This window comes from Pseudonaja textilis, chromosome 1, assembly GCF_049901715.1.
Source record: "Pseudonaja textilis isolate UNSWEBS1 chromosome 1, rPseTex1.2, whole genome shotgun sequence".
NCBI lineage: Eukaryota > Metazoa > Chordata > Lepidosauria > Squamata > Elapidae > Pseudonaja > Pseudonaja textilis.
In genome coordinates, this window is record NC_141990.1 from 45,420,658 (window position 1) to 45,434,489 (window position 13,832).

The 13,832-nt window shown below is 38.0% G+C and overlaps 1 protein-coding gene across 1 annotated transcript in view; it reads left to right on the plus strand.

The window, feature by feature from the left end:
• The window catches only part of HHAT (hedgehog acyltransferase), a 143,048-nt gene that overhangs the window by 54,761 nt on the left and 74,455 nt on the right, over nt 1-13,832 (plus strand). Inside the window, 1 exon segment of the mRNA XM_026695807.2 lies at nt 11,150-11,185. Coding sequence (XP_026551592.2) covers nt 11,150-11,185 — 36 coding nt within the window.

Consider the following 13,832-nt stretch of genomic DNA (forward strand, 5'->3'; position numbering starts at 1 on the left):
CTTTGGTTTAAGAATAAGTACTGATTAACATGTTATTCAAATGTCTGGAAGCAAAAAGGTGTTTCTAAAAAATCACACACATTGATTTGACCATAAGTCATACGAATCACAATAAAAGAATAAAGGGATCACATATACAAAATTGAATTACAACACTAAGATACCCTTTAGCCTGATTGTGTATAAATCCCCAGATTCCACATTTCCAAAATCATTAAAATGTAATAAAGATAGCCTAGTTATGTAAGAAACTGAACAGATTTGTGCATTAGTATTGAACTGCCATAAACCTCTAAAAAACAATCAACTAAGATATGCAACAGAGAATAATGGTTAAACCTGTGCCTGTTACAGTAGTTGTAGCGCCGTCTGTAGTGCTATTTGTGCCTCCCTTTAGTTCTTGGGGAAGGGCGCCCTAACATCTTGGTCGTTAAAAAAAATGCTGGTGCTCCGTAGATCAACATGCCTGTGTTGTTGAAGTCTACTGCATACCTGGTATGGTCTTTATGCAAACTCAGAATTAATTCATTTTGTAGCTTCCTGGTGGGGAAGATGACATTTAGGCATCCCATTTCACCCAGTAGTTGGAAACTAGTTGGTAAAAGATGGACTGATAAATAGGTATCATTTTCTAGTCCTCAGAGACCAGCAAGGTATACTTGGATGTTCCCAGAATGAATCTTACAGTACATTTCTGAGTACTGTTGAGGTTGCTTTATTTCTAATTCATACAATAATTGAGATCAATATTTATAATCTGTTAGCTTAATAACAGTAGTACTTACTTTTTGATTAATCCATTGAGCATCTTTTCCACATTATTACCATAAACCTTAGACAGGAAACATTGTTCCTAAATATCTATATTCCTTAACTTGTTCAATGACATTTCTGCCAATATGCTTTCTCTCATCCTCAGTGTCTTTCCAAAACCAATGATTTTTTTAAAATGGTTGGTTGCACGTAATTATCCAAATTATCTAATAGTCTTTCCAATTTTAGCTGGGTTGGGATACAAAAATATTTGCATATGTTAAAAGATCAGGCTGTCTGGGATTGGGAATCGTGCTGGGGGAACTGTTTTTATTATTAGTGCAAAATTTAAACAAAATAGGACTGTATATAGCTTTGTGTGACTCCCCAAGATGTACTTACGGGTTCAGATAAAATTGAGCTAGAATCAGTTTAACTTTTAATGAAGTATTAGTATTTAATGCTCAGATCCGATTTCATTCCAAATTCTTATTATCTAACTTTTTCCATAGCAAATTTGATTAATAGAACTAAAAAAGGTTGCCTCCAGGTCAGTGACTATAGCATATACTCTGCCTTTTTCATAGTTTATATATTTCATTGTTTGTATATTTGCATATTGAAAGATCTAAAAGAAATCCATTATCGATCATGGGATAACCTTTCCTAAACTCAGTATGTTCTTCCAAAAATACTTACCACTTTGTTTTCCTAAGTCTTCAGTTTGGCTACCAGGAATCCATTGTACATTTTTGCCACAATATTGGTAAAACTGATAGGTCCATAATTTAAAGGCAGTGACTTACCACCTTTTCAAAAAAACATTAGGATGCTGCTGCAGGGCTCCATTTTCTCTTCCTTCCTATTTAACATCTACATGATGCCACTGAATGAGGTTTCTTCATAGTTTAGGTGAGGTGTTACCAATATGTGGATGACACCCAGTTTTACATCTGTATCTCGGGCTGCCTGAGAGATGATGTGGATGTCCTATCACAGTGGCTGTAAGCCTGAGGGGATAGATGAGGTACAATAGGCTGCAGCTCAACCTAAGCAAAAATGAGTGGCTTTGGGTGTTTGGATCTCCTGGTGCTGACAAGTTTTCCACCTTTGGTTCTGAATGTGGTGGCATTACCTCATAAAGACCTGGTGTACAATCAGAGGATCCTCTTGGATTCATGATTCCTGCCGGAAGAGCAGGTGGCAGCCATGGCTAGGAGAGCCTTTACAGAACTTTGAGCTGTGTGCCAATTGTGCTCATTCCTGGACCAGGAGGACTGGCTCTCTTTTATTCATGACCTCCCATCTGAACTACTGCAACTTGTCCTACATGGGACTGTCCTTGAAGAACATTCAGAAGCATTAACTGGTGCAAAATGTAGCCACAAGAATAGTAGATGATGCCAGTTACTTGGCTTATGTAACAACACTATTCCTTCAGCTGCATCTGTTGTCAATGTGCTTCTAGATACCATTTAAAGTGCTGATTGTCACCTTGAAAGCCCTTCATTGCTTATATTACCTGAGAGACCGTCTTGTGGTTTCTACTCATCTGATCTGGTCCAACAGGATGTGCATGCGATAAAATTAATGAGTGTATCTGCTTTTCTTTAAACATTAAAGCTTAAGATAGCAATTCAGAATAGGCATAAAGAGGAGTTCATGGCTTTTCCTGGTGAAGCTCCCACTTCACCTTTGAATGGTGTATGAAGCACATATTTCATATATAATGAATGGGGTGAGTTAAGTATTTAATTTGATTTCATTTACATTTATTTGCAAACACAATTAAATATCATTAAACTTCATGTCATGTACTTGAGCGTTTCCCCGTTCTTCACATTAAAAATTATATCAGTAATGACTTATGAAGATTTCTGAGGATCCCAGCTAAGTTATTTAAGAGGGAAGGCACATGTAATCCTTGGAATTCAGTTTGTACTTCTCTAATGGGAAGTCTATACATTAAATAAAGTTTCTCTGCAATTTTTCAGTATTCTGCAATATAGAAAAGTTCTGTTTAATCTGCATTAAAGTAAAATTTTTTGAAATGAAATAACCTTGGGCAGAGAGCAAGCCAAATGAAAGGGAGGGGGAGAGAGAAGAAAACACTTCATCCTGTTGCTTTTGCAAACAGATTTTATGTAGAAAGAAGGGAATAAAGGGGTAAAAGGAATCACAGCAAATCCAAGAGTGCTGCAGAAATTATGCTTGAGGTCTTGGGACTACTAAACTTTCTGGAATTGCCAGAACTCAGGTGCCCCCTGGATATAATTCCTTTCCACTAGCAGTGCAAAATCTTTGTCTTCATTCCGTTCAGTGGACATAGATTATGGGAGCTCAGCCTTAGGTGAAAGCCCAAACTGATTCCGAGTCAATCGCTGAAATTTATAATTAAATAAAAATGGTCTGCCTGCTGTGCTTGATTCCATCTTCCACATCTTCCTTTATTTCATTTGGCAACTATGTGCTCTGGTGAGTAGGTTCCCATTTTCTGCCTTTGATGGCCATTTTACAATGAGCTTCTAATCGGTCTGCCATGAAAGGCTGGAGATAGGAAGGAAGTGTTGTATATAGACATTTGCATACTCGTAATACCACATTCTGATTGGACAACCACTGCTGCCTAGCGATTGGAGGTTTAACAACTGTTGCGATTGGTCCACCAATGGTGGGAAGTTTAAAACAATGCCATTGGCCATGAGCTGTGAGCAGCCGCTATAAAAGAGGCTGCCGCGGCTTGAGTTTAGTTGAAGTTACTGACGCTTAATATAGAGCTGAATTCAACTGCAGTCTTGAATCCGTCTTTGTTCCACAACAGAACAGGATGCATTGAAAGTGGGTGCTCAGATGTAATCCTATTGGCCATTTATTTGTTTTGGTTTGTTTTTTCAAAATATTCAAGGGGGCGGGGAGTGTGAAATGCTGGCCCTTGGTTTTGTTTTTTCTTTTCTTTTAATTGGGATTCATTGACAAGTGTTTTGCCCAAGTTTTCCCTTGTGGAAGAACTGTAAAACTCTGGTGTGTTTGTCTGCTTGATTTTAAATTCAGTAGAAGATGGTGTAATGCTGTCCAGTTTTTTCCCCCAAAAATACATGAGCTTGACAAGAGTTCTGCCAAGTGCCTTCGAGCTCAAGTGACTGGAAGAACTATAAAATTGATATACTTTATTTTCCTTGCCACCAGCACTCAAAAACATGCTTACAAAAGGAAAATAATTGGCATTTGCTTTTCTGGCAAGAGGGTGGTGGAGGAAGAAGCAAGAAAGCTATCAATCAAGAGTTATAGGGCCAGAATATCAGGCCATTGCTGAAGCCAAAGTGGAGGAAGGCATTAAACGTTAGAAAAGGATTTGTTCAGGCACATGCATTTCCAGCCGGTTTATGCATAGGACACCAGCAGCAAAGACTGCAATGAGGAAAAGCCTTTGGTTTTACTCCAACACATTAGTTGACAGGTTGAATTTTAATAATGTTTATTAAAAATTATAGTTAATATCGATAAAATACAAACCAAAATAGAAAAAAAGGCACAGAAAAAAGAATATAGTAAAAAACAAGAAAAGAAATATATAAAGAAATGACATTCCCCTTATCCCAACAAATGTAAGGGCTCTTATTTAATTGTAAACTTTAGTTCCTTCTAGTTGCCACTTGTATCCAATCTTCAAACTCTCCTATCATGTTCAAAAGAAAAACATTTTCCATGGGAAGGATTATTATAATTTATTCCAAAGTCTTATTTCAAATCCATCTGGACTCTTAGTCCATTGTCGCTTTCCAAAATTAAAGTTCTAATCAGCCTTTTGCTGTTTATCCCTCCCCTCTCTAATTTTAAAAAAAATCTTTATTCATTCCCTTGTCTACCAAAGTCTAAATCTTCCAGAAACTGTTGTCTTTGGTCTCTTTGTGAAGTTCAACTTTCTGGAACACTTGGAGTGTGATAGCAAATCATCTGTTTGTCCAGAGAGGAATTTGGAAGAGTTGGCCTACTCAACTGCTCTTCATTTCACCACAGTCATCAGCTCTGCTTTTTGTGGAACTATTTTCAGTTCTCTATTTCTTTCCTAGAAGTCCCAAATAGTTCATTTATAATGCTAAACACATGCAAACAGCTTGGATCTATGTTATTTGTATATAAGAGGAAAGGTTAATGAATAGACTTAATTGACTCTAAGGTAAGCCAGAAGATGCCATCTTGCTGCTGGTTATATTGAAATTGGAAAAAGCAAAGTATGTGCCAATCAGCTCTTCTTTTTAGCACTGAACCTGATGGGAAGTAACAGCATTGCTGACACTTTACTGTATAGTTTGCTAGTTTTCATGGTCAGTTGTTTTCAGGCAATAGAAGAGCGTTGAGGCGAGTTGGGGGCTTTCCAAGTACAAGGAGATGAAAATATATTCCCCCACTTTCTTATGTATTGAGCTGAGCTAGAAAGGGTGTGAGAGAGAGAGAGAAAAGAAGAACGAGAATAGATGTACAAATCAAGTTAGGGCAGTGTATTAACCATTAAGCAGACAAAGCATGTGCTTAGGGCACCAGGCCCACAAAAACTTTTATGTAGCCTAAGCTTGACTTCGTTTGTACAGTATGTACAAAGGAGGGGTGCTTAGGGCACCAGTGAGCCTTAATCTGCCACTAAGTTAGGCAATCCATTACTGGTAGGAAATCAGCCACTTTTCATCAGTAAATCATATTTAAGCAAGTTTTGGCTTGGTACAATATGTGAATGAGATTAATGGTTGAATAAAAATGCTTTGTATGTTTGTTTGTGCAAATGTGTGCATGAGTAAGAAAGAGAGCACAAATGTTTGAGATCCTGGCCTGCCCACTTGCCTACAACCTGCACATATAGTCCATAACCTGATACCCTCTGCCCTTATCTCTGTGTGAAAAAGACATACATACTTTGCAAAAAAATGGATACATCATACCTGTGCTGGTCTTTTATTGATATGCAATTTATGGTTCTAAGTTATTTGTTTCTACCTGTGGTTAGCCTTTTCTCTGCCCTGCCTGTGTTCCCTGATATCTAACAAACAGTGATTCTTTCACCTCTGAGACATTGTTCAGCCACTGAAGTCTGAAAGCAGTGAAGGGGCAGACAAGCTGACATATTCTTCTCTCTTCCTCTGTGAGGCAGCTTCTGAAGAATTTTCAGCTTCTTTGTGCTAAATGGGTTTCGATTGAGGGCATTAAAATCTTGACAAGCCTGTCAAATAAAAAGAAGCTATTTTTAAAGATAATTTTAATACTCTGAATATGGTTCCTCTAGATCGTACCATCAAGATCGCAATATAGCCTCCGGTAAGAGAAGGGGATTGGGCCTAATTATTTTTGTACATAAAGATTGGTGCACAAACAGCAAAATAACAAACAGCCATTACTCACCAGATTTAGAGGCCATGACTGTTCAGTGTAGACCGTTTTATTTGCCACGGGAACAAATAGTAGTTACCATCACTGCTGTATATTTACCTCCAGATGCTAATGTCAGCATGGCTCTCAGTCACCTTCAAGACATAATTACCATGCAACAGAGAGCTCATCCTGAGGGCGTTCATATCATTGCTGGGGATTTCAACAGAGGATGCCTAAAAACTGTGCTCCCCAAACTTTACCAACATGTTAAGTGCCCAACCAGGGGAAAAAACACACTTGATCATGTGTATTCAAATATTAAGCATGCTTATAGAGCAAAACCTCTTCCCCACTTAGGACAATCAGACCATTTCACCCTGCTTTTACTACCAGCCTACACTCCCCTTAGGAAAAGAACAAAAACTAGCAGTCAAACTATTAGATGCTTGCCTGAAAATGTCGTCTCCCAGCTTCAAGACTGTTTTGCCCACACAGATTGGAGCATCTTCAAACAACAGGACTTCGAGTTATACACAGAGACTGTGCTTTTCTACATGAAGACCTGTGTAGAAAATGTCACTGTGGACAAATGCATACGGACCTTCCCAAACAGGAAACTCTGGATGACCAGCGAAGTCCAGACTGATCAGGGCCCGTGATCTGGCTTTTAGAGCAGGTGACACCTCACAGTACAGCACTGCCAGAGCTGAGCTGAGAAGGGGCATCAAACATGCTAAGGAGAAAGGTCGAGGGCCACTTTATTGACAGTGACCCATGGCAGATGTGGAGGAGGATACAGGCCCTGACCAACTATAAAGGCCAGGACCCAACAAACAGCGAGAGCAGTAGCACTCTGGCAGAGGAGCTAAACAGCTTTTTCGCATGCTTTGAGACCACCAAGAACCTGGACAATACTGCCTCACGAGGACCACGATGCTGCACCTCTTTCTCTTCAGGTGCATGAGGTGAGAAAAATACCGAGAGCAGTAAATCCCAGGAAAACTGCTGGGCCTGATGGCATTCCTGGTGCAGTAATTAAAGCATGTGCTGACCAGTTGGCAGAAATACTTACAGAGCTGTTCAATCTATCTTTAACACATGCCATCATCCCACAATGCCTGAAGGCTGCAACCATCATCCCCGTTCCCCAAAAAACAAATATAAACATTCTCAATGACTATAGGCCCATAGTGTTAACAAGCTCCATTATGAAGGTTTTTGAGTGACTAGTTGCACAGCACATCAGAGACTGCCTCCCGCCCTCCTTTGATCAACATCAGTTTGCTTATAGAGCAAACTGATCTACAGAGGATGCTGTGGCCATCACACTTCATAGAGCGCCGAGTCATCTGGAGAACAAACAGAGCTATGTGAGGATGCTCTTTGTGGACTACAGCTCTGCGTTTAACACTATCATCCCAGATATACTAGTAACCAAACTGTATAATCTGCAGGTCCCACCCCCACATGCTCCTGGATTAAGAACTTTTTGACAAACAGACCACAGTCTGTTAGACTTGGCCTCCACCATTTTTCCACTATTACACTCAGTATTGGTTCCCCCCAGGGTTGTGTTTTGAGCCCCCTGCTATATGCCTTGTATACCTTTGACTGCTCACCAAGCCATGCAACAAACACCATCATAAAGTTTGTGGATGACACAACCGTGATTGGTCTCATCTCTGGAGAGGATGAGATGGCATATAGGGCAGAAGTAGAGAACCTGTCTATCTGGTGTTCACAGAACAATCTGTCACTGAATATCCATAAAACCAAAGAACTGATTAGGGACTTCAGGAAACATGGACAGGACCACGCCCCACGAGTGGAAACTGTCCCTACAATCAGATTCCTTTGCATCCATATTTCAGCTGATATCTCCTGGTTCCCAAGGCCATATTGACACCAAGGCCATATTGAAGAAGGCTCAGCAGCGGCTACCCTTCCTGCGGGTTCTCAGGAAGAACAATCTGGATAAGAAGCTGTTGCTGGCTTTCTATAAAGCCTCTGTGGAGGGCACTCTGACATATTGTCTGGGTGTGTGGTATGCAGGCTCCACAGGTGAGGACAGGAAAACTGTACAGAGGGGAATAAACACAGCTCAAAAGATCATTGGTTGCCCTCTGCCCTCCCTGGAAGATTTAGCCAGGTCCCACTGCCAAAGCAGAATCAGGGCCATTATAGAAGACCCCTCATACCCTGGCAATTATCCTTTTGACCTGCTGCCATCTGGAAGGTGTTTTAGGTCAATAAAATCCTACACCACTAGACTAACAAATAGTTTCTTTCCCTGGGCCATCTGAACCACAAATAAAGACGAAGTCACTACCTCATTAAGATGTGAAAAGATTGGAAATCTCAATACCCCATTCAGATGTATAATAACATTTTACAGTACAATCCGTCTCTTGTGTATTATACTCAGCTAAGCGTTACAGTCAGTGTTGGATGTATATTTTGTGTATATTCGTAGATATTGTACTCTCAAATTGCAAATGGACACATGGGTACTCTATCTTTCTAATCTTCATTTTTAAGTGCTTTGGTTTTATTGTATTGCGAACAGTTGCTGGGGTGCATCCACAGTTTCACTGTACTTGTACAATGACAATAAAGTTCTTCTAATCTAATTCTAATCAAATTGTTTTACGTGCTTTCCCCTCCTGCATAGATTAGATCAAATTTAATACATGAATTATTCCTGAAGTATAGTGTCTGGGAGATTTACTTATTAATAAAAGAGAATGTTTGTAGCTCAAGGTTGAAACCAGGGTTCCTTGGTGCTCTCTGAGTTTGGTTGATTTTTTGCAGATGTTTCATTCCCAAACTAGGTTTATCATCATCAGTGCCGATGATGTTACCTTGTTTGGGTAATGAAACATCTGCAAGAAAGCAATAAACTTCAGGGAGCACTAAGGACCTCTCAGATTTGCCTATATTTTGGAACTGCCCATGATGCAAAGATACTCTAGTCATAGGAATTCATTCCTATCATTTTAAAAATGAAGATAGTGAAGATTTATTCCTTATCATTTTAAAAAAATGCTTTTGGAATCTAACCTTAAAAGCCAGAAGTTACTTATTTGAATCAGAGAATATGTCATAAGAACTGGGTGTTTTCAAACTGGATTTTACACCAGTAGGAAAAGTATAAACTTCCACTACTGTTAGAATAATCCATAGTCTACCTTCTATTAGTTGCCTTAGTAATGAATTTTCTTCTGTGTCTTATAGAATTAAATGAACTTTTCCCTCCTCCTCTTCTTATGTTGTTTTTTTTAATACTTGTAAACCTGAAAAGGGACTCAAGTTATTGCTGATTTTGCTAACCTCACTTGGAGAATTTTTGACTAAAGAGCAAGATAAAAGTGTGTACATGCATCCATCCATCCACAAATAAATTTGGTGTTGGAAAAGTGCTTTGCAAAAATAATGATTTTATTGGGAGGGTGAAGGAAAATCTACACATTACACAGTCTTTTAATTCTACAGGAATGTTGATTACCCAGAAAATAAATGGTAGGCGTAGATGATCCTCACATTTAAAATCAATGAACGGCACCCCGCTTTTTCTATTCCTGTAATTAAGTAATACAATTTTCAGTACACAGAAAAAGAAAACAAATTTTATATAATTAATCCAAAGTGCAAAGAGGGATGTGCTCAGAAAAATTTATGAAACCCTTATTTTCTGAAATGTCTGAAAATGACATTGATTAAAAATATTTTACCCATAACTCATTCTTTCTCTCCTCTCTCTTTCATTCCCCACCCCACCTGGTTCCATACTTTTGGCTTATAGATAGATATCCCTTTCTCAGAATAAATAGAAAAGGGTCCTCGGGGTGGAAAGAAAAGGAGAAATTGGAGATGGTTTCAGAAATCATTCAGTAGAAGGAATCTTTAGGTCTTTGTGAAAGTAAAGATGATACCCCAACACACAATATAGTCAGTCAGTCAGTCAAAAACCTAGTGCAGAGAAACAGTTCTGGACGCCTTGCTTTGCCATGTTCTGCATGAATATCCTTCCTGAATTTCCACAAAAGTTTTTCACATTTCTTAGGCATAGTGTCAAAAAGGATTCTAATGTTGGCAAATTCCACAAGAGGGAGAGGCCAAATCCTACTTAACCACTCGTAGTGAACGTTTTGCCAAATTCTACCCTGTAAGACAAAACTGTTCTTTAATCACATATTCTTTTCCCGAAAAAGGGAAGGAAAAGTTCATGCTTTCTGATAGGAAAGGTTTATTTGTCGTAAGAAAATAGTACCAATACTATGTCTCATCATCTGTTCAAACGCCCCTCTGAATGGAAACATTGAATATTAATACTTAAGTTGTTTCTATTACTTCTTAACATCAGAAAACACAGGAACTCCTCCAGAGTTTAATTGTGTTTGTCTTTGGCTTTGTTTTCATTATTGATTTATTTTTATACACATTTCTCTTTGAGCTGTCCTTTCAAGTTCTTGAGCCAATTTGCTGTGAAGAAACTTTGCTTGACCCCAATCAACATTGTTTTTTCAAGCCTTTTAAACCCTTTTTCTTCCTTCATCTCAAGGTCAACCTTGATCTCCACAACTATTATTTTCAAATCTCCTGCTCAAATCTCCTGCTCTTCCCTCAGCTGCTCTTGCTTCCTCAGGTTTTCTTCCCTTCGAATCATTTTTTAAAAAAATTTTTTAAATGTGATTTCAAGCTCATTGTTCAGTCTGTTTCAGTGGTTACACTTTCATGTCTCAGAAAGCAAATTTTAAAAGTAGAAAAATCTATAGTGGATCTAAGGTTTTAGTTCTTTCTCCATTCATTTTCTTATATAGCTAAAAGAAACAATTTGGAAACATTTTTTCTTTTGATTAATTACAGTTTTCATTTTATATGAACCAAAAAAACGTATTAATATTAACTGGGTGACCAGTTAGAATACATTTTCATTATCATAATTTGATCATGATTTCAAACTTGCATCTTATAAAAATTGTAATATTTTGCTTTCTTTCTCCTCCCCTTCCTTTCCCTTTTCTTTCTTCCACAGAAGTTTTGATGTTGGATTACATAAGTTCCTTATCAGGTAAGTCAAAATGTTTTGTTATATTACTCCTGATTTTAAGGCCTACAGCCCAATGAGTTATTCCTTTTTTAAATCATACTACCTAGATGGTTTGTAATGCTGTTGAAGTGATCCAATAATATTGAGTTCTGTTTCATTGATTTGATTTTACTACTTCCCAACTCCAAATGACTCTGCTAAAGTTATGGAGGGATTTCCTATTTAACAAATAGGATGAATTAAAATGCAAGATTTTATGAGCAGACCTGTGCTCCCTCCAACCTCAAAAATGGTTCTGGTGGCATGAAGAATGCTCTGAGTAAACTTTCAAAGTTCTTGACATTGACTTTTTCCTAGGCCCCCATTCTGCTAAAAGAAGGGTTTATTGATTAGAAACATTTCACCCTCTATGTCAAGAAACATGTAGTAGTAGATTTAGTAGTAGAACTAGAAAACAGGATCTGAATGCAAATTGTTTAGCATTCTCTACTAGACAGCAAATTAATTTATAGGCTCTAACAATACAATTCTGAGACCATGATTTACTTATTTAAACTTTATTTGATGCTAAATACACAATTTCATTGTGTATAGAATATATGGAAAAGTGATTTTCCCTCAATATAAATAAAACTTCTCACAGAAGTGAATATATGTAGCTCAGGATTGAACTATAGAGTCCTTGGTGCTCTCTGAGCTTCCTTTCTTGCAGACATTTCATTGCACAACTAGGTAACATCATCAATGCATTATGATGCTATCAATACATGAGACATTTCATTTGTGTAATGAAATGTCTAAAAAGCAGACAACCAAGCTCAGAGTTCACCAAGGACTGTACAGCAATAACTTCTCAGTTTTCTAGAAAAGGGGCACCAACCTTTTGGACCTCAGGGACCACCAAACTCATAATTTTAAGACCCGCAGACCACTAATATGAATTTTGACTGACGGTGGCTTGCTGACATTGGTGGGAAAGTCAGTCCCATATTCCAGAGCTGCAGTAGTCACAGGACTGGTGTTTTGGTCATCCCAGAGCAGCTGCTCCTCCACCCGAGTGCACTGGCCTGCCATAGACTGGAGGAGCTACTCTGGGATGACCAAAGGGCCAGTCTTCATTAGCCTTGTGTTCCCATGAAGCTTGGATTAATTGCTTTGGGGGGAGTGCTTGGGGAGGGACATTTCTTTGTAGACCACCAAAATTTTCTCGTGGACCACCAGTGGTCCCCAGCCCACCAGTTGGCAACCACTGTTCTAGAAGATGGGGCAAAAAGAAAAATAAGTAATTATGGCCAAATTAGGTCTCTTAGTCCATTTAATATTTATTAGTCAAGTAAAACAAATATGACATGAAAGCATTAGTAGGCAACTGGATGACAGTAAAAAAACTGGATACATTTTTAAATGATATACCTAGAGATATTAATATGCTAAATAAGGAGATAGATACCTGAGAGAATCCCTGATATTTTGCTGTTTCATTAAGCTGCAGTATGGAAAGGCATTTTGCTAATGAGAAGAGAGATTGGTGATTTGCAATCTTGCTTCTGTTCGCATTATTGTCATTATACCTTCATGATAATGGGATTTGTGGGAATAGTTTCATCAGGAAAGAAGACACTTCATTGTTCTGATGTGTAAGAGGTTGGCATGATTGCAAAGTTGTTTTTTTCCCATCAGAGATTCATATGCAAATATTCTTTTAAAAAATCCCTGAAACAAGTTACAGATTTAAGAACTTGTTTCAAAGTTATTTGCTCACTTATTGCTTTTTGTAAGCACAATTTTTCTGTTGTTTGAGAGGAAAAAAGTAGAAAAAAGAGGCAGGATATGTTTTTCTTTTGCACTTTCTTCATCTGGAAAATGATGGTGTACTTTGTATGTTTTATTGTAAGACTACAAGATAAAGTACCTGTTTCATCAGACTTTATTTTTCTGAAATATAGTTCACATTTACATGTTTATAATTTAGAGGATATGTTGTATATTTTGCTATGATGTAACAACCAGTGGTTAAGTGTGCTAATGTTAATTAATACAACAGTTTATATCAGTTCAGTGAATATGGGTGGGATCACAGCTCTTGGGTGCTTTTATTTTGTGGAAAGTGTTGTATAATTCTGTAAGTATATGAGAAAATAACTCTGGACATATTTTGGCTTAAGAACACTGTAACAGGTAGTAGATTGTGACAAATCAGAATGATAATGTCTCTCACTTATAAAAATGGGGCAATATCTGAATGAAATAAATGTTAAGACTTGTGTGGTATCTAGCAAATCTTTGGGCCTATAATAATCTCTTTAGCAATATTTAGTTCTTATTTTTCCAGTGTTCTGTATAATTCCCTGCATACAACCATTACTTCCTGCTAACTGTTCACATACTCATGCAGATACCTAGCCAGCATTGTCCTATCCAGCTGACCAGAGAAACTGAGATTAGGAGTTAATTGCATTTTCCATTGGAAAATATTTGCATAGAAGAAGGAAGGGCTCTTGGACTGACTTTGGGACTGATGTCTTAAAGGTGAGAAACCCATCAAAGAGGTGTATAATGGCTAATATGTCACCACAATACAAAAAGATGTTGAGACTCTGGAAAGAGTGTAGAGAAGAGCAACAAAAATGATTATGGTGTAATGAAAAAAAGGAATAAGGGAGACATG